Source organism: Solea solea, chromosome 7 (genome assembly GCF_958295425.1).
Source record: "Solea solea chromosome 7, fSolSol10.1, whole genome shotgun sequence".
NCBI classification, from domain to species: domain Eukaryota; kingdom Metazoa; phylum Chordata; class Actinopteri; order Pleuronectiformes; family Soleidae; genus Solea; species Solea solea.
Window position 1 is genome coordinate 17328358 of NC_081140.1, and position 24542 is coordinate 17352899.

The 24542-nt window shown below is 41.7% G+C and overlaps 3 protein-coding genes across 8 annotated transcripts; 1 reads left to right on the forward strand and 2 right to left on the reverse strand.

The window, feature by feature from the left end:
* Positions 1-2279: 2279 nt before the first annotated feature.
* On the reverse strand, positions 2280-10957 carry spa17 (sperm autoantigenic protein 17). 4 transcript variants are annotated; one of them, XM_058635021.1, is made up of 7 exons: positions 10883-10957; positions 10009-10163; positions 9840-9913; positions 9595-9638; positions 7263-8904; positions 4251-4455; positions 2280-3226 (listed from the first exon to the last, which is right to left on the reverse strand). In XM_058635021.1, the coding sequence occupies exons 2-7, from the start codon at positions 10157-10159 to the stop codon at positions 3171-3173; spliced, it is 2172 nt and encodes a 723-aa protein (XP_058491004.1). In that variant the 5' UTR covers positions 10160-10163; positions 10883-10957; the 3' UTR covers positions 2280-3170. The 4 variants fall into 4 exon arrangements, with proteins under 4 accessions (XP_058491004.1, XP_058491003.1, XP_058491005.1 ...); XM_058635020.1 differs by having other exon boundaries at positions 10009-10197; positions 10883-10956; XM_058635022.1 differs by having other exon boundaries at positions 4297-4455; positions 10009-10255; positions 10883-10956.
* A 69-nt stretch (positions 10958-11026) lies between these two features.
* LOC131462949 (uncharacterized) lies at positions 11027-14487 on the reverse strand. 3 transcript variants are annotated; one of them, XM_058634533.1, is made up of 10 exons: positions 14360-14487; positions 13958-14263; positions 13826-13879; positions 13699-13734; positions 13431-13547; positions 13305-13329; positions 13178-13218; positions 13043-13093; positions 12852-12964; positions 11027-11752 (listed from the first exon to the last, which is right to left on the reverse strand). In XM_058634533.1, exons 1-10 carry the CDS (start codon positions 14403-14405, stop codon positions 11621-11623), a joined length of 921 nt encoding a protein of 306 aa, XP_058490516.1. In that variant the 5' UTR covers positions 14406-14487; the 3' UTR covers positions 11027-11620. The 3 variants fall into 3 exon arrangements, with proteins under 3 accessions (XP_058490516.1, XP_058490517.1, XP_058490515.1); XM_058634534.1 differs by having other exon boundaries at positions 13958-14283; positions 14360-14445; XM_058634532.1 differs by having other exon boundaries at positions 13958-14445.
* A 2746-nt stretch (positions 14488-17233) lies between these two features.
* LOC131462907 (platelet endothelial aggregation receptor 1) lies at positions 17234-24514 on the forward strand. The gene is made up of 18 exons (XM_058634473.1): positions 17234-17266; positions 17516-17707; positions 18162-18216; positions 18480-18590; positions 19192-19384; positions 19500-19636; positions 19916-20140; positions 20338-20479; positions 20630-20753; positions 21113-21304; positions 21427-21564; positions 21797-21979; positions 22111-22305; positions 22614-22762; positions 22866-23034; positions 23157-23291; positions 23754-23906; positions 24299-24514. The coding sequence occupies exons 1-18, from the start codon at positions 17234-17236 to the stop codon at positions 24512-24514; spliced, it is 2742 nt and encodes a 913-aa protein (XP_058490456.1).
* Positions 24515-24542: the final 28 nt, after the last annotated feature.

The window sequence follows — 24542 nt, forward strand, 5'->3', positions numbered from 1 at the left end:
CGAGGACTCACTGTGCTTTTAAAACTGCACGCTGTGAGAGAGCTCACTTAAAGGTCTACAATTTCGGATTTTAGGACGACAGCTCGCCTCCCCTCTCGTTGGCCCACATTTGTCACTGTCCCAACTTCTTTCAGGCCTGAAAGCCTCACAATAAACTCACACTTTGTCGGTCGGCAGCCAGTGCTGTTATCGACCCACACAAAAACATCAAAAGTCTTGAGGTGTCCTATCGCTGGTACAGTAGCCATCAGGTGCATGATCCATACAACCTGGCCAAGAGCTGCATTAATAAAGACATCAAATGGGATTTAAAAAAAAAGAAAAAAAAAAGAGTTGTACCGATTTTGCCCTCTAGATGGTATTGGAGTTACACCAAGACACTGAAATGATGGAGATATACTGAAAAAAGATGTTTTGACATATGAATAGGATTTTAGTGCTTTACCATTCACTTCACTGCCTGTAGGTCATCATTTCCTGTAAACTGCAACATGTCACATCTCATTAAATCCACCATCAGCAACTTTCTGCAATGTTTTGATGTTTAAAGGCATGTTTTTGTTCACAGATGAGTCATTTTAGCTTCATAGTTTGGGAGGAGAGTCTTTTGTTGTTGTTTTTTTTAGAGCGTTTTTTGACTGACAACAAAGAGAGGGTTCTATGCAGTGTGGAGGATTGATGAAAAACCTTCAGGACTGTGGGAACAGCTGCTGCTACTTCCACGCCGCACTCGCCCCAAAGCTCAGCATCCTGCATAGTCAGCCATCAAAGCCAAACCTCTCCCCTCAACCTCTGCCCTCACTAAAAAGCAGCAACTCCCTCTTTCTCTCATCTTCTGACATGCTTTAAATCAAGGGTGACGGGGGGCGACACTTTTCCAGCCAAAAGCGTAAGTGAAAGACTGCACAGACACAGTCTGGGTGCATGTTTTTGTGACAGACTTCAGTGTCACATTTAATCCACAGTCAGACTGCAGCCATCCTGTGTGACTGAGACAAATGGAATAGATTTTCACCTGAACGCTCACATCATTCCATTGAAATGGTGTTGTTTTACACACAGTAATGTATCAGGTGTCTGTGCAGCTGTGGCAACAAAGCCCACTCATTTATATCCTCACTGTTGTTTAGTGTGTTGGAAAAAAAAAAAAGAGTAAAAAAAAGATGGCACAGGCATTACAACAGCAGAGCTGGCGCCCCCTGCTGTTTGGCCTGGCATATTCATCTCTAATTATCACCCAGGAGACTACAGTAGATCTTTTCTCACTGACATGCTGTCTGAGGGAGAAAACCAACCAGCCGAGCATATCTATCATATGATGCACTCCTAAAATAGTCCGCTTAAGCTTAACACGTTGAGAAAGGGAGGAACAGAATTATAATTCGTACTTTTAAAAGCTAGTGTGAGACGCTTCACGCCCCTGAGGATCTCACACAAACCCTCATGTGAGTGAGGAATCTCTACATCTTCTTCTTTGGTTGAAAACATGTTCCATCACTCTCTCAGAATTCCATCTACAGCACCAAGTGGGTGTTATGTGCTATGTTTGGAGGAGAGCAGAATATCGATTGTTCACCCACAGTCATTAAAGAGACAGGAGAACATGGCTGTGGCACCTCTGGGACTGAGTAGGAGAAAAAAAAAAGAAAGAAAAAAAGAGTCCTTATAAAACCCATACAGAATGTTTATGAGAGTGTGGTGGAGGAGGAGGAGTGTCAGCCTGCGAAGGAAGTGCTTTGAGAGCAAGACCCATGTCTGCTGTCATTTCTGCAGCTGTTGACAGAGGCATAAACCTGTGTTTGTGTGCGCACGAGTGCGACAATGAGAGACTTCTGCTCTGTGCGCCGACGTAGAGGGTTGTGTTTTTCCTGTGTGAAAATGTGCAGTTTGAGTCTGTGCTGTGTGGCTCAGATGTGCGTAGGTGGGCTGAGTGGGAACATTGGGAGACTGAAGATGCTCTAGCCTGTTTCTCATTAAGTGAACAAGACTGCCAGGGCAAACCAAGCAAAATATCTTGTTATTCTTTTGTGATATAAACAGCGTTCTTGCACTGACGCGAGGCCATTTACTGCTTAATATCCGACAGAAGCACGCTGTATGATGTGCTTATGATAATGCACTTTTATGTTTAATCATTAAAAGACTGTAGTCGTGCAGAATTGCATTACCCTTGTGTGTTTGTAAATATTAGTAAACTTTGTGTTTTACTTTACATTGCATAACTTGTATCACTTGAAACAATCAGATTCTTATCTTAAATTAACAGACAGATAAAAGCGTATATTTAAGGTGGATTTATTTGTGTAATGCCATACCTTTACAGCAAAGTTCAACAGGGTACTATTTAATTAAAGCTAATTAAAGCACAAAAGCTCTGCAAACTCTGACAATGTAATTTTCAAGTCCTTAAGTCAAACCTATCAACACAACGACAGAGCACATTGAACCAGGGTCTCATCAGGTGAAGCGGTACCAAATGCATCTAGAAAAAGAGTGATTACTGCATGCTTACTGTTCTGGAAGATCAGATTTATAGAAAATGCTTTAACAGGTGAAAAGAGAGCTTACGTGTGATCCAAACAAAAGAATCAATGTAAATGCAGTGGAATTAATAGAACAGTACATAGCTAATTTTCCTTTCATAGTTGCAATGTTTTTAATTTGTTTGTAAGCAAGTCAAATAGTAAATGGTAACAATACAAGCACACCAGAAAACAAGGCAGAACAGGGAATAATTTAAGCCACAAATTACTCACTTACAGATGAATCTAATGCGGATGCATAAAAGGTTTGTACACAGATGGCATGACTGTATCCATCCCAAAAAAGCCCCGTTTGCATTTTCACATTCACAGATCATCGTCTAAAAACTAGCACACTACCAGAAGTTTCACAAGAACATGCAGCGAGTTGCAAATTCTGGGTCAAAGACATCCGTACTGATGAGGCTGCTGGAGAAGCAGAGGAGTGTTAAAAGTTCACAAAATTCACATAACACGCCCTCAAAACTGTTCATTCTCTACTGATAATTTGTGTTGGAAAAAGAAAATGACTCCTGGGGTAAAAAGGTGTGTCTGTAAGACAGACCAGTCAACATATCAGGCCTCCGTCAGCCATCTCCCGCTCTCATGCTCCCACTCTTTCTCTTCATCCAGGTCAGGACAGAGGTGTCACTGTTCTGGCACAGATGTGTCATCGCTCTCTACTGCCCCCGATCCTCCTGTCGCTAGAAAGAGAAAATAGGCGAAGCTGTAACCGGTGCAGTCGTCGAGTATAAAAGACAGTTACAAACTCTACTCTTACGTGTGGGTGGAACATTCCATATTGGACACACATATAAACTTGCAGCGAGAACATACTTTACTAAAGTTTTCAAGTCTTGTGTGAAAACTTTCCTTGTGACGGCTGACATAAATGATGACCTCAAAACTCACTTTTCACTGTTGAGAAAAAGGGGGTCTCCTCCAAAGGGAGGTACTTAGGATGCTCGGTTCCAGTCTGACAGGCCCATTAATTCTGCTCTGAAGCATATGTACAGTGTACCTGAAGCACCTGGAGCTATAAATATATCTCCTACATAAGCATCTAAGGCAGCCAGCAAGTGGGTTAGGAAGAGGCTTTGACATAGATTCTTTGTCTGAGCCACTTCGCCGAAGAAAATTTACAAGGGCTGGGTATCGTAAAGTCGCCTCTTATATATCAGAGAACCTCTCAAATTCACGTTCGGGTAAAAGAGAAAAACATGATGCGACTGGATATTTGAGGTAAATGTGTGTGGTTATGTGTTTTTTAGAGTTTTTGTTTCAAGCACGAAAAACTTTGCCCGAGTTGAAATGAGTGACGGATTCTGAACTCTTTCCTCCTCCACAGTTACATAAAATGTTGTGAGAATGTGACTTGACCCTTTCAAGGTAAACCAGCCGTTTCCGGACATGTTTTCTCTCTCCTGGGGCGATTGAATGAGTCACTTGGTTTCGTATGTGGTATCAACCATAATGGGTGTGTTTGATTATGTTTATTTATTTTCTCTGTGTGTGTAAATGGCGATTTAGGCAACATTTACTCGCCTATGAAATTTAGAGTATCAAAAACTCCACATCTTACACTCCCCATAACTTACCGTACGTGACCTGTTGGTAGCTACAGCTCCTGATGGGAGCATCTCTTATCATCCTTACAGTCGCTATCCTTAAAGCTCTCTTTGCTGTCATTATGTGACCTGGTCTTAGCCCTTGTTCTACACCACTGACCTGTGGCCCCCTCGCTGCCGTTGAGCACATCCCCGGTGCTGCTCACCTCCTCCCCTTCTGCTTTGTCCTCTGGCTTCATCTTCTTGCGGGTCATGTGACCACGGAAGCCAGCCTGGATCTTGGCGGCGGCCCTGTTGGCCTCTGGGTCGTCCAGAGGGATGTCCATGATGTCCTCTTCCTCCTGGGGCCGACTGCACTCCTCCTGCTGAGACAGAACACATCCGTGGTGAACTTTCACATTTTTAAACGAGCATACAAGAATGTTCTCTTCTTGAAACGCTGTTGTCACATTTACATTTATTGTATGATCTCACTTTCAGTGACATTGTCCAACTTCCTGTATTTGGTCATCATATAATCTATACTGCACTATTGCAGAAACCATGTCTAAAAAAAAGTTTCCCTCCATTGAACAATAATTATAATTACTTACTTAAAGTTGTGTTTCCTTCATTACTGATTTAAATATAAACTGGAGCTCAACTTTTGCCACAGTCACACTGCAGTCAGCACCAGCAGCTCATACTGGAAACATGGGGTGAGCAGATGCGAAATTCTGGCTTGTCACAAAGTGACAGTATGAACAGTGCTGAGGCTGTCGACAAGTTATGTAAAGAGCAATTCAGATTGTGTGGCGAGCACATACAGTGTCGGCTACACCCTGAGCTGAAACAGATTGACGTTACACACAAAGGCAGCTCGCAGAACAAGCCCACTGTCATCCCACTTCCATGGTGAAGCGGCGCTGCATGTCTCCAGTGAAACCCCTCCAGTGTGGGAGTGTGACCACCCACCTGTTCAGCCAGTATTCATTAGCCTCTGTGTCTGACTAGAATCCAGCTCCTGTGCAGCAGCACACATACAGGGCAGCTTTACACCTTCCCAGGTGCTTAATTCAACAATGTTGTACTCTTCTGGTGTAATCTTGCATTATCCACTTATGAAAGTAGCTTAAAAACATTTTCTTTTAAGAAAAAAAAAAACAAAAAAAATACAGCTTCTCTGTAGAGAACCATCTATCATTTTAGTAGTATATGCACAGAAACATCAACAACACTGGCAGTGCACAGTGCGAGGACAACCACACAGCAGTAAAAGGCCACCACTAACTAAAAATTGATAAAGTGAAAGAAAAAAAAGTGAATCGGAAACTTTTACTTACATTATGACAGTCCATGTCTCACTCTCAGAGATGACTTCAGTCTTCAGGGGAGCTGACCTAAGTCTGACTTTGTCTGCCTCAATTCTCTATGTGCACCAAGCGAAGCTCTGTTTGAACGAGACTCCCGTATAATACAGATGCCTCACTGGCTAACAATCACTGTACACTCAGGAACACCCGCTCAGACACAGAGTAAGAGAGAGAGAGCGGGAGAGAGGGAGAGAGAGAGAGAGAGAGAGAGAGAGAGATAGCAACAGACAGAGGGAGGGAGAAAGACAGAGGGAAAAAAGAGAGAGATACCTCCTACAAACATGACAGCATGTGTTCCATCTTTTCACTCTCGTTAAAGTTGCTGACCTTCTGTGTTCACATCGTTGTTACCCTCCTGGAACCAGGCAGCGACATGAAGCAAGCACTGCCATAATCTACTGAATATTGTGCATTAGACTATTTCACGGATTTCACCGTTTTGAAACAAGTGATGTCAGTATTCACTGTTGATATTAGTAAGGAATATGCAAAGTGACCGAGCATCATAAAAACTTCACGAGCTGCACCGTGTTACACTGATAAACACCAAAAATAACAAGGAAAACAGATGACTAACATGGAAATACTATGCAAACGCCAGATGGCCATGGAACAATAACTGCTGACTTTCGAATCCTACTAATCGTGTGAAAATAAAAAAGTCTAAGCATCTTGGCCTGTTTTACACTAGGAGGTGTTATAAATTTATTAGAGGCAGAGCGAGCTAACAGCACTCTCCATCCCTCTGATCCCAGCTGGTAGGGCCACCCACACTCCTCTGCCAGCCTCAAAGACAAGACGGAGAGGGAGAGGAACAGAAAGTATCCATCAGTATCTGAGTTATTTATCCGACATTAACACTCCCCTCCTGATTTCCATCTCCATTCAGACAACATGTTACACTACCCTTATGGCTAATTCCAACAAGCAGACTCGCTTTATTAGATGGCTTCCCGCTGTTAATTTGCAGTTATGATAAGCACAGTAATTCAATTTAACGCAATTAATCATAACAGCTGCTCCCATTAGCTTCACCATGAGTGTATCTAATGCTGCATTTATCCACCTAAGATGACAAGAACAGCCTGTGAACGTGCTTATAAAGTGAGAGTTAAAGGCATTAAAGTTTGTTCAAACAAAAAAAAAGACTAGAGATGCTGTAGCTCGGTCAGTGTTAGAATAAAAAGCATATTCACTTCTTCTATCACTGAGTTAACAACACTATATATAGAGTAAAAAAAAAAATGCTGTTTTACGGTTTAATCGGTCAGTTAGAAACTGCTATTGAAGGTACATTATTGATACAGATGGTGCCTAGCAACTATCTGCATCATTAATTCCATGACGGCGCTCAGAGAGAGCTGGATGGTGAGGGGTTACCATGGTAACATTCTTAGTACCCCTGCCTACAATCCCTCCCTGAGTGTGTGTGTGCATGTAGCCCTGTTGGTCCACATCAGACAAAGCTAAATGTGACAGCAGTAGAAAATGTTAAAGGCCCTAATTCACGTGATAAATAGTTCAGTCGGTCTTTCATGATGTCACAGTAAGCTGTGTTACAGTCCGGGCTTTGCAGAGCAACTATGTCTTGCAGAAAATAAAACATTGAAGAGTTTGTTAGGCTACCTGAAACCAGAATAGGAACAGAGAGTGTTCAGACTGTAGCCTGGTTAGAGGCACTGCTCTATGATAAATGTATGAATATAGATCCTCAGCCTGCTGATGAACGTCGGTGAGTTCAGTGAGTTCTAACTGCCTCCATTGCTTTCAGGTCATTCACATCAATAACACATCACCCAAGCGCACACACAGATATTTACCTCGTCAGTCCTCTTGTTCTTCTCTTGCTGTGTGGTGTCTGGTTCAGACACAGGTGGTGCTTCCTCTACGTGATGACGGTCAGCAGCCGTCCCACCTGCAGTACGAGTGAGGCCGACGCTCTCCTCTTCACACACTTCATCACTTTTCTCTTGGGCCTCAGATTCACTTTGGGCAACTTTCTCTTCTTTTTCTCCCAGTGTATCATCTGACTGTAAATCCACAAGTGCTTGTGATGAACGGGTTTCTGCAGCACCATCGCTGTCCTCGTCCTTCACCTCACTGTCACTCGCTGCATGTATGTCCTCGTTGGATTCTCCAACTGTGTCTGCTGTCTCGTCGTCGTTAAAGTCAGAGTCGTTTGCTTTTGTCTCCTCCTCAGAAAAAGGATCCTCTCTTGTCTTCTCATCTTCATTTGTGTGACCACTTACTTCCTCTGGGTTCGTTGTGTCTACTTCAGTGGAAGGCTGATGGGATGAGCTGATACTTATATCATCTTCAGCCCTGTCCTCGTCCTGGCGGTCATTTAAACTAGCGTAATTTGTGACCACATTCTCTCTCATTATATCAGATGCCCTGAGTTGACTTTCTATTTCCTCCCTTTCAGAGTAAAATTCCTTTACAACTTCCTCTGTCTCAGGTTCATCATGCTGTAGCATACCAGATATACTATCAGTAACCCCCTCTAAGCCAGACTCTTCCTCGTGTTGCATTTCTTCTAATAGCTCAGTCTGTAATACATCAACTGAGCCCTTTCCCTCTGGCTGTTTCTCTTTAACCTCAGTAATCTGCTGAGCCTCTGGAACATCTTCAAAGCTAATCTCAACCAATGAATCCTCCTCAGGTGTAGCATTAAAGTCTAAAGCACTCTCATTATGAGCCAGACCTTCATGTGTTTCCCCAGCAGAGGCTTTAGTATCTGTTTCATCTTCCTCCTTGGTGTTTCGTGCCTGATCTTCTACCTCTTGTTGATTGCCCTCAGGTGTCTCAAACTGAGCCAGTGGTAATTGTACAATAGCTTCTTCTGGTTGGGGTTTAAAGCTTTCCTCCTCAATGCTGTGTGTATCCTTATCACCAGTGACATTCTCCGTTTTTCTTTCTGTCCCTCCCAGCTCTGTTGCACAAATGTCCACATGATCAGCTAGGCCAGAATGTGGAACGACCGCTGATTCTTTCACTTCACTGTTTTCCTCTCCCTCCATCTCTGACTCTGACATGGCACTTTCTTGTGTATCACTTCCACCATCTTCCGCTGTTCCTAACTCCTGAGCACACACATCTAGATTTGAAACCCCACTGAATGATAGCCTGTCAGTGGACACAGACACTGACACATCTCGCTCTATAGCAGAACTGGTATCTGTTTCTTGAGCTGCCCTGTCGGATTTATCAGCTTTATATATCGTCGGGTCTTTCTCGTCCTCTGTCCCACTCAGTTTATCTGATTGCACGTCTGCAGTCAGGGGGAGTTTGATAGATTCCTCTTCGCAAAATCCCTTCTCCGCTGAAATATTGTGATTTTCTTCTGCTGTGCTTTCAGTTAAATGATCCTCCTCAGAGAAATTAGGTTGAGTGGTGGGAAGTTGTGAGGCTTCTGCTGAATTACTTGTTTCATTTTCACTTGTGGACTCATTAGATTTTCCTCTAAAAAAAAGTACCAATCAGAATGAAAGATGAAAAAGGTGAGAAGAGATGTTCAGTATCACATGGAGGGGATTTTAGTGAAAAAGTAACTGTATGTGTATGTGATGCTTGTCAAAAACCATGCAGTGGCCTCTGCGACACTCATCTGGATCCTGTCATTGTCCTGCCTCTTGTTGATCTGTCCTGCTCTCCTCCTCTCACTCATGACACTGCAAACCTAATTTAGCACATACCACTGCAGTCAACTGTGAATTGTCCTACCGTTTGGAATATAAATTAACATGTTTGGGTCTACAGAAAACATCACACCAAACAACTTCTGAATTATCAAGGTTTTTAATTAATTTATTAATTGATTAATTTCTTCCTAATGTATTTAATCTCTTTATTTCTTTTGACTCATTTTACTTCTTTTGGCAGTAATTCCTCTTCTTAATCTTTTAATGTCTTGTACACTCTTTTTAACAATTCCTTGTTGTTGATTGCATTTCGTGACTTTGCATTTGTGTCTCTGTTTCCGTACAACACCTTGAATATCAAGTGTTTTCAAAAGAATGTCTTGCATTTTAAAAATAGACCTAAAAAGACGCATTGTCATCATCTCTTCTTGGAACTATGCTCTCCCTCATGTTCATCCTCTCCCTTTCCTCTCGATCCTGGCAGTTGGTAACACGAATGAGGGAAACTCACTTGGACGTTCGGATGTCAGACGCAGACTCTTCTCCAGCACTAACCTATGAAAGGTTAAAAACAACAACAGAGGTGAGGAAAGACTCAGAATCATATACAGAGGGAGGCTTATAGGAACTGTATATCACTTCAATCAATTCAAAACACTCTGTTTGTCCCCGAAAGGGCAATTAAAAGAGAGCACTACAGTGTAAACATGTATAACATCAATGTAAATGCTGTTGCACTGTGGGTTGATTACATACCCTACTATCTTTGAATGCATGGGTCATGCTACTTTCCTGTTTCGCAGTCCACTCGGCATGGTCCATGCCGCTCTCTACAAGCAGAACAAAATAAATAAATATATGTTTGACATGAGTCGTTCGTGACGTTTGGTGCATTTTGCCAGAGAGAATGCGTGAGTTGCTGTACCTTCTCGTTGTTTGAAAAGCACCTCAAAGTACTCAGCAGCAAATTTAGGGATGTCTTCCGGCTGGTCTCGTAACACTTCTTTGGCCAGTCCCATCAGGAGTTCAGCAAATCCTTCCGGGATCCGCAGGTGAGTGTTGGAGAATGTTGCCATTTTTCTTTTAAAAAGGATAATCTTAGATGTAGTCTGACCTGGAGAGGATGTTTCCCTCTGTAGTTAATGTACACTCTTCCTTTATTGTCTTCCTTGCTTTACAACAAAAATAATGAAAGATTATTCCAAAAAATAAATATAAGACATTTGATAAATGATACTTTGATTAATAAAATCTATACATACTTGAGGTGTTAACAATAAAACTGTGTGGAATCATTAGTCTACTTCTTTCCATCCATTGAATTTTAATTATTATTTTCAGGAGTATCTCGAAATTTTGGCTTTATTTTTATACTTAATATATTTTTTTTAAATTTCCATTTAGTACAGGCATACAGTATATCCAACATTCTTTTTTAAACAAACCAAAATAAAGGAATGCAAGCTTCCCAGTTCCCAGTATATTGGGCATATACAGAACAGTCAAATAGGTGAGTGTACTTAATTTTGTGGCTATTCAAGCAAAACCGAAACTTCATGGCTAACGGAACGACATCCTTTTAAAACGGGACACTCTGCCATAACATTTGAAACACTTGCCTGTTTCAGCTACGTTTAACTTGGTAACTTCTTCTTCGTGGGTGTTTTTTACGACAGTTGTCACCGTAATGTCACATTATTGCTTGACGTTTGTAGTTCTAAGAAATATTCGCTAGTCGCCACACGCCACTTAAACATAACCCAGGACTTAAAAGGCACACAAAATAAAATAAAAGTTACCTCGAATTACTTGCAACTCGTGTCCACCATTACATTAGCTTTTGTCGTCATGTGTTTCCAAGCAACGGTTGAAACTACGGATGCCGACAAAGCTCAAGCTCAGTGACAATCAAAAGGCACTCTTTATTGATTATGATTGAAGGTCCATTGCAAACACAGCACACGCAAATCAAACAAATGGACACAGTAACATAATAACTGTACATTACATTCACCAGCCACTTTATTAGGAAAACATGCATTTTTGTAAACAGTAATATGGCAGTAACTTAATGCATTGAGGCATGTATACAGTAAAGGTGACCTGCTGAGCTTTTAATTGAGCTTCAAAATGTTTAAGAAAGGTGATTTTGGTAGAGCTCCCGCCACATGATGAGGCTACAGTCCTCACTGCAGGCGGCCCCGGTTCGAATCCCGCATTGGGCAGCCCTTTTCTGCTTGTCATTCGGCTCTTTCACTGTACTGTCACTACACACAGGCAATAGAAAAGCCCAAAAAATATAATAAAAAAAAGAAAAGAAAAGAAAGGTGATGTGCTCCCAGTTCACAGATATTATTGATTATTTTTATTTATTAGGTACACCGTGTAATTGAGTGATATAGGCTATGAGTGTGTATAACATTATGGGGTGGGGTTGCTTTGGGTAAAAGTGTCTGCTAAATCACATGTTATGTAATATTAAAACAGGGGGGGAATAATATTAACAAAAATATGATGTTTTCCTTTATTCACTTCTCTTAGGCATATGTGATAACTGCATATTCCGAATTGGTGCTCATCTTGCGGCTGACCTCTCTGGGCAGGAGCACATGCAGTCTGTCAGCTGACCGTGAGGCCTGCAGGTGAGACCTCGGTTCATCTCCCCACCACTGGAAGCAAAGCAAAACAAAAACTCATGTTAAAGAGGACAAGATATACATATATATATATATATATATATATATATATATATATATATATATATATATATATATACATATATATATATATATAGATAGATAGATAGATAGATAGATATTTACATATATATACATATATATATATGTATATACATATATACAGTTGTTGTTCCCATTGTTATTGTTGTTGTTTTCCATTTCTCCTCCCAACTGTGTTCTCACCCACTCTTTCCACTCTCCAACCACCCCTGTTTGGCCTGGTATTCTTGCTTTTCTCCCAGTGATAAATAAAATAGAGATTCTGCATTGGGAGGCTTGTGCTGAACACCTCCTCCACAGAACAACAAATATCACTGGCACACTGAATATCTAAGATGCAGGACATGACAGATTTAATTAATAAGTAATAATAATAATTATTCACCAATGTGAGTGATGCTCTCCCTCTGATTTGAGTGTACTGCTGTTCGCTTTTACTTCAACTGGCTTTAACCGGGCTGCTCGTTTCCATTATTATGTTAAAACTTACAGTGTATACAGAAGCTATACGAATGTGCAATATAGATTGTCTTATGTCCTTTTTTTTGCAGCACAACCAAGGCAATCTGATGAAACATTTTCACCAACTATTTAGACACACCTGAGCAAAAATTACTCAAAATGTTTCACATCTGATTGAATTTGTGAAATTTGGAAATGCGTCACAGTTCAAAGTTCACTTGGCACGTTTTTATGAACAAAATGAAAAGAAATACGGTCTATTTTGTGACTTCTGCACAAATGTGGCTACTTTATATCACTACTAAAAGATGTGACATAAAATGAATCATCACTTTGACTCAACAACACATAAGAAGACGAAAAAACATAGTTTGAATATGTGACCTATAAACACACACCCTCAGGATGTCCATATAAGGAGTTGTGTATTATTCCCACAGCAGTTTACCATGGGTGCACCTGCAGCATAGATCTGTGCCGCGTGAGCACTACGGATTAAAATACAGCCACTCATGTGTTGTGTTCATCACGCCTCATCTGTGATAGAAGCGACAGCCTTGTCCCTCACCTCTTTCTGATCTCCAGGAGCCAAGTAGCCAATCTGAGTGAGCTCCGGTGTGCTGACACCTCGGACAGTGATCATTATATCAGCGTATGGAACTTCAGTGTCACTCCCATTATCTGAAAAATAAAAAATATACAACCTATCACTAAATGTCAAAACACTGACGCTGTCATTGCGAATGTGTGGGAACTTACCTGGTGTTGGTATCCTCAAAGCCACTCTTTCACTTGGTGCTGACGCTGACCCTGAAGAGTTAAAAGAATGACAGGTCTGCACTTTCAGGCTAAAATTGTTGCATTTTATATTTGATATTTTACACTATTATTTACCCATCATTAGTGAGAGGGAAGCAGGGGATGGTAGTGTTGAGCTGTAACAATAATATATTAAGAAACACATTTACATTTACAAAAACACATATGTTTATCTAAACAGGGATTTGTGAATTGCACTCACCCAGACCTTGACACAGCTAACTCCCCTAGAATGTGAGAAACACAATGATTTAGAGATGTAAATTGCATTTTTTTTGTACCTTTTTACACTCTGGGTATGTTGATGACATAATTATGTTATAATCACCTTTGCTGTGCCTGCTCTGTTTGTTCCGGTTCAGACAGAGGTAAGCAGCCAGTGCTGCCAGCAACAAGGCTACAGCAACGGTAACTGTTGCTAAAACCTTCATTCCGGTAAATGTTTCTGTTCACATTGAGCAACAACAACAGCATTAACTTGTGTAGAATTGGAATTAAAGCATAACTTTTACTTGAGATGCACAGAACTGTACAAAAAGGCTCACATTCTCATGCATTAGTTATATTAATAACCTTAATATTCTGCATTGTCTCACCTCCACTTAGATCTTTTGGCTTAGCGGGAAGAGTTGCTGAGGAATTAAGAACAAAGTATAAAAATAAGAAATATTTTCAACATTTTAAATCTGATTTCTTAATATTCTTAATTTTAAAAGTCCCCACCATTTTTTGTTTCAGTTTGGGGGGTAAGTGTCCAACGGGGAAAGCTTATATGAACTGAAAACAATTAAATAAAATTAATATACAATAAGATATCCATTCTATATTGATTTTCATACAGTAGAATGTATCTACCTTCGAGTTGCAGTGAAACAACACGCTGGGTTATTTGTGTAAAATGAGGGTCTTCTGTATTCTCTGTGTAGCAAGTGTAACTCTTCTGGAGGTCTTCAGTGGACACATTTGACAGATGAAGGGACACTGTGCAAACGCTGCTTTTGCTGAAGGTCCCGTGGCAGCCAGAGTTGTCCGGTGTTGTGCTCCAGCAACCACGGACAAATCCGGTGGAACAGTTGTAGGTGCAGTTTAACGTCAGAGAGTCACCTAATGTTGCTGTCAACAATTCAGTGCGCATCTTTATGTCACTGCAGCTCACAAGATCTGCAAAGAGACAAAGCACGCTTTCACAAAAAAATAATGCACCATTGAAAGTGCATTTCACATACATCACAATAAAAAATGACAATTAAACTTTACCTTGTGTCAAACAAAGTAACAGCAATGGGAAGTGCAGTGAGATCATCCTTGTGGCCTCTTGTTTTTCTTCGCTGCCTTGAATAACAAATATCTTGTGCTCTTTGTGAAACTTGTGCAGAATAGTACTAAAGTAAAACCCACACACATGCGACAGCTTTTGGATAAGGGTACAGGAAGTGGTAACAACAGGATAAGTTTCCATTTATTGCACTTGACTTCCTGGAAAATCAAAAATGATGTAGAAAGCATAGTATTTATTCAAAAATATTGACACACTAACATTTAAATTACCTACATTCATGTGCACTTTAACACTGCCAATACTAATTTTTGCACCTGGTGGCATCAGGGAAAGATACAGTGCATGATAATGTGGTTTGCACACATATTTGCAGGTGCATCCCTGCAGCTGCAAAAGCACTCTCTGCTTGCACAGAGGATGACAGACATTCAATGTTAGCCTGTGAAGACAGAAGGGCGATGTGTTGTGAAAATAAATTACTTTTGTTTTAATGTTATTCAGAGTACTGGAAATGAACCTTCTTTGTTTAAACTTTCCCATATTTAGTTTGTTATAACCACATACAATGGCATACGCTAAGTGAATAATGAAAACGATCCACTGACAGAGTCAATAACGAGGCTAGCACGAGCACTTACTCATACATTATGAAAGTGGAAGGTTACAGTTACAGAACATCATTGTACACCATTACCGACCAGGGTATCACATTTAGGGCTTTTGTTTCAGGTTCAGTGACTGTAGGACTCTCACTTTCATGCCTCTAAACACTCAGTCATATTGAGTTGAAACTGTTGTGGATAAAACCATACAAACAACTGAGCCAGAGTGAATTTGATTGGAAATTCGATGATAATGTTCCAGCGTAGAGCGTTGCATCTGTTTTGTTTTTTAACTTCATGGATTTTTCTGCCGCTGACACCCTCTGGACTTGCCTCAGGTAAGAATAACTGTTAAAGGGCATGTCGTTTACAAATAAGCACATTTAAGAAGGATTTATGACAGACTCCTATACAGCCGGTGTTTTATTTTATTTTCTTTGTGATAGAATCATTTGAAGGGAGTGCAGAGCCCCCGGTCAGCAAAGAGACAGACCTTGGTCTGTGCCCAAGAGGAACATACTTTTCTCACCTGCTGTGTTTAGAGTGTCCCTCAGGCCATTTGTAAGTCATCAACAATCTTTGAAATGCTTGACTTGTCGCTCCTTTGAGGTGTAAAGAATTAATTGAGAATGTTTTAACAACTCATTTTAAGACCCGTTGTTAATGTCTGTTGTATAGTTGTCTTGGCAATGTATCTGCACCTCAGAGATGTCCGTCAGGAACATTCAACCTCTACACGGGGAAAAGCAGCATCAGCGACTGCAAGGTAATACACCATTGCTGGAACCACGTAATCGTCCAGTTCAGTGCCTCCTAAACTCATCACAAGGCCACTTCTCTCATGATCTGTTTGACCGTTTGTCAAAAACATCTACTTTCCCAACATCATAAAGCTGACACACTTCACTACTGCGTTTGACGTTGTCTGTTTGTTGCAGCCATGCTTTCCAGGCCTGATCAGTTCAGAGGACAGGGTGGACTGTCGGCTGTGTCCTGTGGGTTTTTCATGTGACCCTGTCAACGGGAGCCTCTTTTTATGTCCTCCCGGACAACATTCTCCTGAAGGTGTACTGCAGTGTCTTACTTGCCCTGTAGACTCTGTCTGTTCCTCTGGATTCCCTCATAAGGTAACAGAATGATTTGCAAATCCTGAGGCAAAACATTTCTGTATCTTCATTCAAGAAGATACGATTGTAGTTTGTAATTATCAGAGAAATGAAATATGCCTTTTCTCCTTCTTTCTTTGTTGATTTCATCTCGATCTCATGTGTGCATCACAGTGTGGGCCTGGCGAAGAGCCCAGTGAAGATCACACTGTGTGTAATGACTGTGCCCCCGGCTTCTATTCCACTGTATGTACTATCCAGTGTCTGCGGTGTCCACCAGGTAATGAAAGCAACATTAAATGACTATGTGAAAGCAAAAATTATAAAATGATCCACAAATAAAAGTGTCCTCTTGCTGTAACAGGAAGTTACTGCCCGGATAATGGGATGTCACAGCCTCTTCCTTGTCCTCCTGGCTGGTCTTCCACACCTGGCCAGATTTCCTGCCACAGCTGTAATGATACATCCTTTCTGTGTGCGGGAGCTGTGGCCACCCGCTGGAACCAACCAGTGCACAGATCTACTCAACCCATCGCCTGTCGACCAGGAACATACAAAGACAGGGAAGAGTCAGCATGTGTGGTCTGTCCAGTAGGTTAGTTACTTTCATGTAATGCTTACTGTATTGGTGAGAATTATTTTTCTTTAATTTTTCTGTAATTTGCATACACACCATTAGTGATACAGAATTTAACCTCTGCATTTAACCCATCCTTTTACACACCAGTAGTGAACTCACACAAGTCAAAGGTGGTTGGGCACCTTGCTCAGGGGCACCCCAGCCCTTGAAATGTCCCAGGATTTGAACAAGCAAGAGCATATGTATGTATTTGAGTTTTTTCCCCCCCTCCTTCATCCCTCCAGGTCATTACTGTGTAGGAGGTGTAGCTCTACCTTGTCCTGCAGGGACCTACGGCGCTATGGAAGGTCTGCAAAGGCTGAGAGACTGTACTATCTGTCCTGCAGGTGGGGACCAACACTTCAGTTTCCTCCTATAAACCTACCCACGCTGCTCTGGCTTCTCAATATGTGTCTCAATAAGTAGGGTACTCATGTACATTTAATATCAATGAAATAATTATAAAAAAAATTGACAGAATATATAGAAAACAAACATAAAAACAAGTGCAAACACTAGGTAAATATGCACATAGTTGAAGGATCAGTTGAACTCTTGGTACATAGTAAAATAAAACACATATAACACAATCCACATAGACCCTTTTAAATGAAATCACAATCTATTTTGGTCAGTAAAAAAAACAGTAGCTATTTTATTAACATACATACATACAAGTATTTTGTATACCATTTCCCAAATGAATTGACCCATTCACTCTTCTTGAAAGTGGTTTATATGACTTTACCACACGTCACATTTTGCAAAAACACGATGACCTAACTTATAAATGCACTGTGTCTGTAGGTTTTTACTGTCTGGAGGGCAGCTCACAAAGACCCATCTCCCAGTTCCTGTGCCCACAAGGATATTATTGTGAAGAAGGCACTGCCACCCCTCATGGGTCACCTTGTCCTGCTGGTACAGCAGGGGAACAACTGGGTCAGACAAGTAGGGCAGCCTGTAAGAGGTGTAGAGAAGGACGCTTTTGTCCTGCAGGTAAGTCCTAGCACTGATAGACTGACTTCAATGCAGGCGCATTTTGTTGGACATTTATTCTGTTTACTTCTTCCGTTTTCTATACCTTGGGTTTTTATTTCTGTTTCTGCTTTCCTGTTTTATTTTGTTCTTCTTCCTTGTGTGTGTGCAGCTTGTTAAATCCGACTTCCTGTCCTGGCTTCCTTGTTGATTGTCTGCCCCGCCCTAATGTGATTCACCTGTGTCTAATTTGCCTCACCTGTGTCTGATTATCCCTGCCTCTCTAATATATTTAGTCCCCTGCTCCCCACTGGTTCATTTAGTTTGTCTCAGTGCACATGCTCCTGTTTTCTGTTCCCAGAGTTGGAGGTATTTTTCTACTTCAGCTTTTCTTTTGTCTTTTCCTCTTGCTTTTAGTTTTACTATTTTTTATTTTGTGTTTTTGATCTATTAAAGGCGTTTTGTTTGTCTCCAGTCTACATTTGGGTCCTCAATTTTTGTAACGACCTGTGAGGGAAGCACACAGCAAAGTAAAATACAAACATGGGAATTAAAACATGATTATGGTCGTGTGTCGGGGTGAAGTTGGTGTCAGGAGGTTTGAATAAGAGCATATTTCTGATGTGCACATTTCTGATGTGCAAAAGTCACTTGTAGGACTTATTTGTTACTTAACCTTTTAAGAAAGAACATGGAATAAAGGTCAATTTCAGCGGTAAGGTTACTGCAGGATGAACTATGCCCTCTGTCTCATCTTCTGTGTTGTGCATTTTTCTGTATTTGTGTGAGACAGGCTCATCAGGTCCTGGTTTGCCCTGTGCTCGCGGGAGATATTGCCCTGCCGGCACCTTGACGGAAGTGATATGTCCTCAAGGCACCTTCACCCCTCACCAAGGGGCAATAAGTCAGTTTCTGTTCTGTATTATTACTGTTTTTACCCTCACTACTACTCAAGTAGTTTTTAGTATTTTAAAATAAATTCACCATCAACATTTGGAAACTACTCCCTCAAGCTAAAACTAATACAGTGTTATGGAGGCGGCCATGCCTCAGTGGTTGAGTGGGTTGTCTTTCAACTAGAAGGATGTGGGTTTGAGCTCTAGCTCTGCTCTATACGTGGTGATGTGTCCCTGCACAAGACACAGATGCACTGTATGGATGTTTAAGAGAATGGGTGAAAGGCAAATCTGTGGCGTAAAGCAGCCGTGAGTGGTCATCAAGATTAGAAATGCACACCATTTGCTATTGCTGTCTAACTATAGCTACGATGATGAAGTGGAATATACAGACAAGAAGTAGAAACAGATGGGGGCCATTAGGGCAAAGAGAGGGAGAGTCCAATTTAGCAATAAAAAGTAGATGGACAAGCTTTGCCAGCATAATAAGGATGTATCACAAACTAGGTGAACAAATATTTAAGGCATCTTAATAAAGCAGACCTGCATTGTTTTCTAATTTTACACTCATACCATAACAACAACGTTTTTTATATCTGTTTTCCCCAGGTGTGAAAGATTGTCTCAAATGCCCCGCTGGTTTTTACTGTCCTGAGGGAAGGAGCGACCCTGTGCCGTGTCCACCAGGCTCCTTTAACCCTTTAGAGGGTCAGGATGAGGTGGCTGATTGCAGAGAGTGCTATGCAGGGAAGGCCTGCACACAGGTAGCTCTTAAAGCCCCTGATGTGGACTGCATGCAAGGGTAAGTTACCTCATCCTGGTACGGCAAACTCTTGTTTTTAACTCTTAACTCTTTGTTATATTTTCTGTCATATAATCCTGTTATTCCAGCATATTGGTTTTCCTGAATCCATTAGGTTTGTGTGTCCTCCTGGTTCCTCTAAACCCAATGAGCCTACCAACGCCTGTCCACCAGGAACAGTGAGCAACCGCACTGACCTCACCGACCGCTCACAGTGTCAGCAGTGCCCGGCACGATACGCTTGTCTACGAGGTGACAGTTATCTTTCACACATGTTCATCTTACCTTTTCTTTCTGTGGACACAAAGGGTGCATTGTGGTTATATTACGTTGGCTGCCACCCTTGCTCTATAGAAATTAACAATGAATATCTGTCCCAATTTCATAACGATAAACAAATATTACTTAGAATTTACTTTCCTAAAAGATTCTCGGTTTGACATTCTTTCATATTGGGAATCATTTCCGAAATATTGTCAAATTATATCAGCAGTTTTCCACCTTGATAGCCATGTTATTTACACTTTTCAGGAACTGGTGGTATCCAGAGACCTCCACTCTCCTGCTTTGCGGGGCATTACTGTCCCCCTGGAACAATGTTCCCCACACAGTACAAATGTCCTGTGGGGACATGGAACAGTCGTAGTGGACTGAAGGCTGAAAGCGAGTGTCGACCGTGCCCTCAGAGCTGGTACTGTTTGGCTGGGTCTGGAGCCCCGTCAGGTCGCTGCAGCTCTGGACACTACTGTCCTGAAGGTACATGAGCGTGACATGAGTGGTAATATACAGTAGAAACGCACCAAACCTTTTTTAATTGGATACTTTACTTTTCAAACTAAAGACTAAAAACAGCTTTTCATAAAAAATATTCATAAATGATAGGGTTGCTTCTTTTCCAGACCTGTGAAAATGAGTCATTCCTGTAGATATAACTGTCGATGTTGCATCACCAGGGACCGCATATGGCACCCAGTTTCCTTGCCCTGCAGGCACCTACAGCCTGAGAATGGGTAACAGACACAGAGATGACTGTCTGATTTGTCCTGAAGGCTCATTTTGTCAGCAAGGCACCTCCAAACCTTCACCATGCCCACCGTAAGCAGTAATTGTGTGCTGACTCTCAGCAGGAATGTTACGAAAGGGATAAAGTTAACAAGGATAATGATATGGAAAGAAATTGCTACATGGAATGAATTCATGGATTTAGCTGGTGCTATCTATCCACTTTGTCCTGTCTTACTCCAGCTCCACATTTCGCCGTCTGAAAGGTGGCCAGATGTTGGAGGACTGCTCTACTTGCCCCGCCGGATATTTTTGTCCCCTCTCAGCCACTGTCAACCCCAGAGTGTGCGGAGCTGGCAGCTACTCTGTAAGGGCCCCATGTATAACAGTATGACTGGTCAAATGACAGAACCTGTGGAGAGAGCATATTATGTTATAGTTTTGTCCTTCCATAAGCCATTCTGATCGTCCTGTTTTTAGATCAGCACCTTCCATCCACAGTGGTATTTATAGTCTTACATTACATGCTCTGTATGTGCAGTACATCTGCAAAAAGAGAAGGTACATTTCCATTAGATGTCATTTTTGGGACTCCACATTGAATGTCAGTGTTTTTTTCCCCCTGCATCGTGTTACCATCTCCACGTTTTTCTGTGCCCCCCCCCCTCCATATTATAGTTGTCCTTAACTTCAACCCGTCAACCCTTCACGTTCTCTTGTGTTTAGGATGAGGGCTCTGTGGAGTGTTCTCCATGCCTGCAGGGCCATTACTGCAGTAATGAGACCACGAGTGAGGAAGCCATGCTAAGTGTCATGGTGTGCCCCGCAGGCTTTCTCTGCTCTCAAGGTTTGGCTCGGGACCCCCAACGTTCAGCCACCCTCTGCCCTCGAGGTTTCTACTGCCCTGGAGGGGGCATTGTAAGTCGGAGAGTGATACATAAAGCAACAGAGGGAACATTTTTATTTAATATGTTCTGATTTCATACATGTTTGATGCACTTTTGATCTACTAAACTGTACCTGTGACTGTTACCTCATAGGATCCCAACCCCATTCCATGTCCCAATGGTACCTATAGTGAATTTCCAGGTCTCCGTGACATAAGCGAGTGTGTCCAGTGTCCTGAGGGGAAGTACTGTTACTCTGAGCAGCCTGAAGAGCAGTCTCTCATCAGACCTGTAAGATAATAAAGAAATAGTTTCATTTAATTATCACAGTCTTTAGTTTTCTGTGTCTTTTAGAACCTTATCATCAGTAAATATTATTAGCTAAAATATTTAATTCCTCACGGTTTAAATTACAATTTGGTGTTCCCTTTATACTTTTAGCTGTATATTTATTTGTTATTAACGTCAATTGTAGCGTGAACAATCTACTGACATAATTACTTTGTGTTCTGTGATGTTTCAGACGGGAATATGTCCTGATGGGCATTATTGCCCCACAGGGACTGGCGACCCTTATACCCACCCATGCCAGACAGGCCGATACAGGAACAACACACTTGGTCACAGTGGAGAATCATGTGTTTTATGTCCATCCAGGTATTACTGTGCCATATTGGGAACTGGCACACCTTTAGTCTGCCCTGAGGTACATTTAAAAATATCTTTTGATTTCATTCCATTGGCAGTGAAACTTTTCAAAACATATATAGAGTCTCAGGTAGAAACTGTCTGTGTCCTTCCCCTTGTCTGTCTTTGTCTGTGTCACATTATGCACAGGGTTTTTACTGTCCAGAGGGTATTTCTGCTCCAGAACCTTGTCCCGAAGGAACCTTCAGCTACCGCTCTGCTCTCAGTGATAGGTCTGAGTGCTCCTCTTGTGGCGGAGGCCAGTACTGCACCGGTGTGGGACTCACCGAGCCTTCTGGAAGCTGCCGAGAGGGCTTCTACTGTAGAGGGGGAGCCACGTCTGCTGTATGAGAACACTGTCTCATTAGGTTACTGAATAAATGTTGATGTTATTAATAATTAATAATTTTATATACACATGTTGATCCCCACTAAATTCCATAAACTGGATTGCCAGTCTCCCTGAGTCCACAAGTAACATTCACTTAAGTTAATGATAACATCTGTAACACCTGCAAAAACACCAGAGGGACTTTTTATGTGTGAATAATGTCAAATTAAGCCACTTTACTCTCATAATTGAATGCATTTTATGAATGGAAGTATTCACTACAGTGCATTTCGGATTATTTTCCACATGTGCACTGATCCAGACCCCAGTTGATGGTCCGACAGGAGGTTTATGTCCAGCAGGAAGTTACTGCCCCCTGGCTTCTGCCACTCCCCGCCCTTGTCCCCCTGGCACCTTCAGCAACAGCACTGGCCTCATTGGACCTGAGGAGTGTGTCAGCTGTCCACCAGGGTAAAATCAATCCTTTTTATTCTTTGCAATATGATTATGCTGATATAAACTGGTGGAGTGCGGTTTACTCTAAGTCACAATACTGTATTTCTCTCCTTGTCAGTTTCTATTGTTTAGGTTACAACAACACCTCACCCTCAGGCCCCTGTTTTCCTGGTTATTACTGTACTGGTGGCTCAGCTTCACCCATTCAGCATGAAGTAGACAAGGGTTATTTTACCTTGGAGGGAGCATTTAGAGCACACCCATGTCCTCTCGGCACTTTTCAAATGGTAAGAAGTTGCACATACATAATACTAGTTCCCCTTTCCTCCACTGACAATATGCTGTTGAAATTAAAGAATGAGATAATGCCACAGTCAAGTTTATTCCCTTGTCCATAAATCCTCCACAGCAGCGAGGCGCACAATCATGTATGGCGTGTCGGGGGGGCAGACTGTGTAACCAGACAGGCTTGTTCCAGGCACCGCTTTGTCCCACAGGACATTACTGTCCTCCAGGGTCCTCGGTTGCTCACCCCTGTCCACCAGTCAGTATTTGTATGAAAATGTGTCTGTGTGTATTTTCAGCAGCTCATCATTATTCTCAAGTCAACCTTAGGGGGGCCTCGAAACCTTTTTTTTGTGTGTCAAGTACAATGTTGCATGTTACATTTTTAATCAATTGTTAATAAGACATAATATTATGTGTTGATGCATTTACCACCAAAGTATAACAATCCATTTCAAAAACAGCTCTCCGTCACATTCTTGTCACATGATGGTGCATGTTGCCTTCATTAAATTATACATTTATGTGATATTTAGGATGTAGGATTACTTGTCTTTTACCCATATCTGATCCAGTGATTTTGGCTGGCATTATACCAATACTGATTCTGACTATTCCTCATCCCTTTAATACTTATCAGTGTATAATGTTTCATCTCCCCTCTATGAAAATCATTACAGTAATAGGTCAAATAATAAAATGATACTGTGTGATTTTTCAGGGTTCTTACTCTGACCAGCCTGGTGGTGATGCTGTGCAGCACTGTCGGCCGTGCGAGGCTGGTTGGTTCTGCAGCAGAGTCGGTCTCTCTGCTCCTCAGGGTCTCTGTGATCCAGGACACTACTGCACCTCTGGAGCCACCACTGCCTCTCCGGTAAGACACTTTATAACAACTCAGAAAACTTGCCCATAAACATTAATCGATTTTTTATAAAGTGGTCTGTATGACAAAAACGATTCACTTTCATGATTATGAAACATGGCTGTGCACAGTGCATCACCGACATATAATCATAAATGTGCTTCTTGTATGACACAAAACAATTAGTATTCATATTTCCCCACTTTTAAGTAATTTGATGGCAGGATTGTAATGCACAACAAACTGACTGCATAGCACAAGCATAAGTAATGTGTGTGAAATGAATGACAGCTCACTGCCCACATAAAAAAAGGCCTAAACTTTTCAATATCTTAGTAGAAATTAAAGCCAAAATGATAAAACTTGTTTATGATAATCAGATCATCACTGCAACATTGCTACAGGTGGCTGTGGCCTTTGGTGGCATGTGTCCTGCAGGCTACGTTTGCCCACAAGGGACCAAACACCCACAGCAGCAACCGTGCCCTGCAGGAACCTGGAGCAACACAGTGGGAGCCGAAAACCTGTCCTCCTGTATGCCGTGTCCTCCGGGACACTACTGCAGCAGTACAGGACTAAATAAGCCCACAGGAATCTGTGATGCTGGTATGTGTATCTGAGACATTAGTTGATGAAAAACATCTCTGT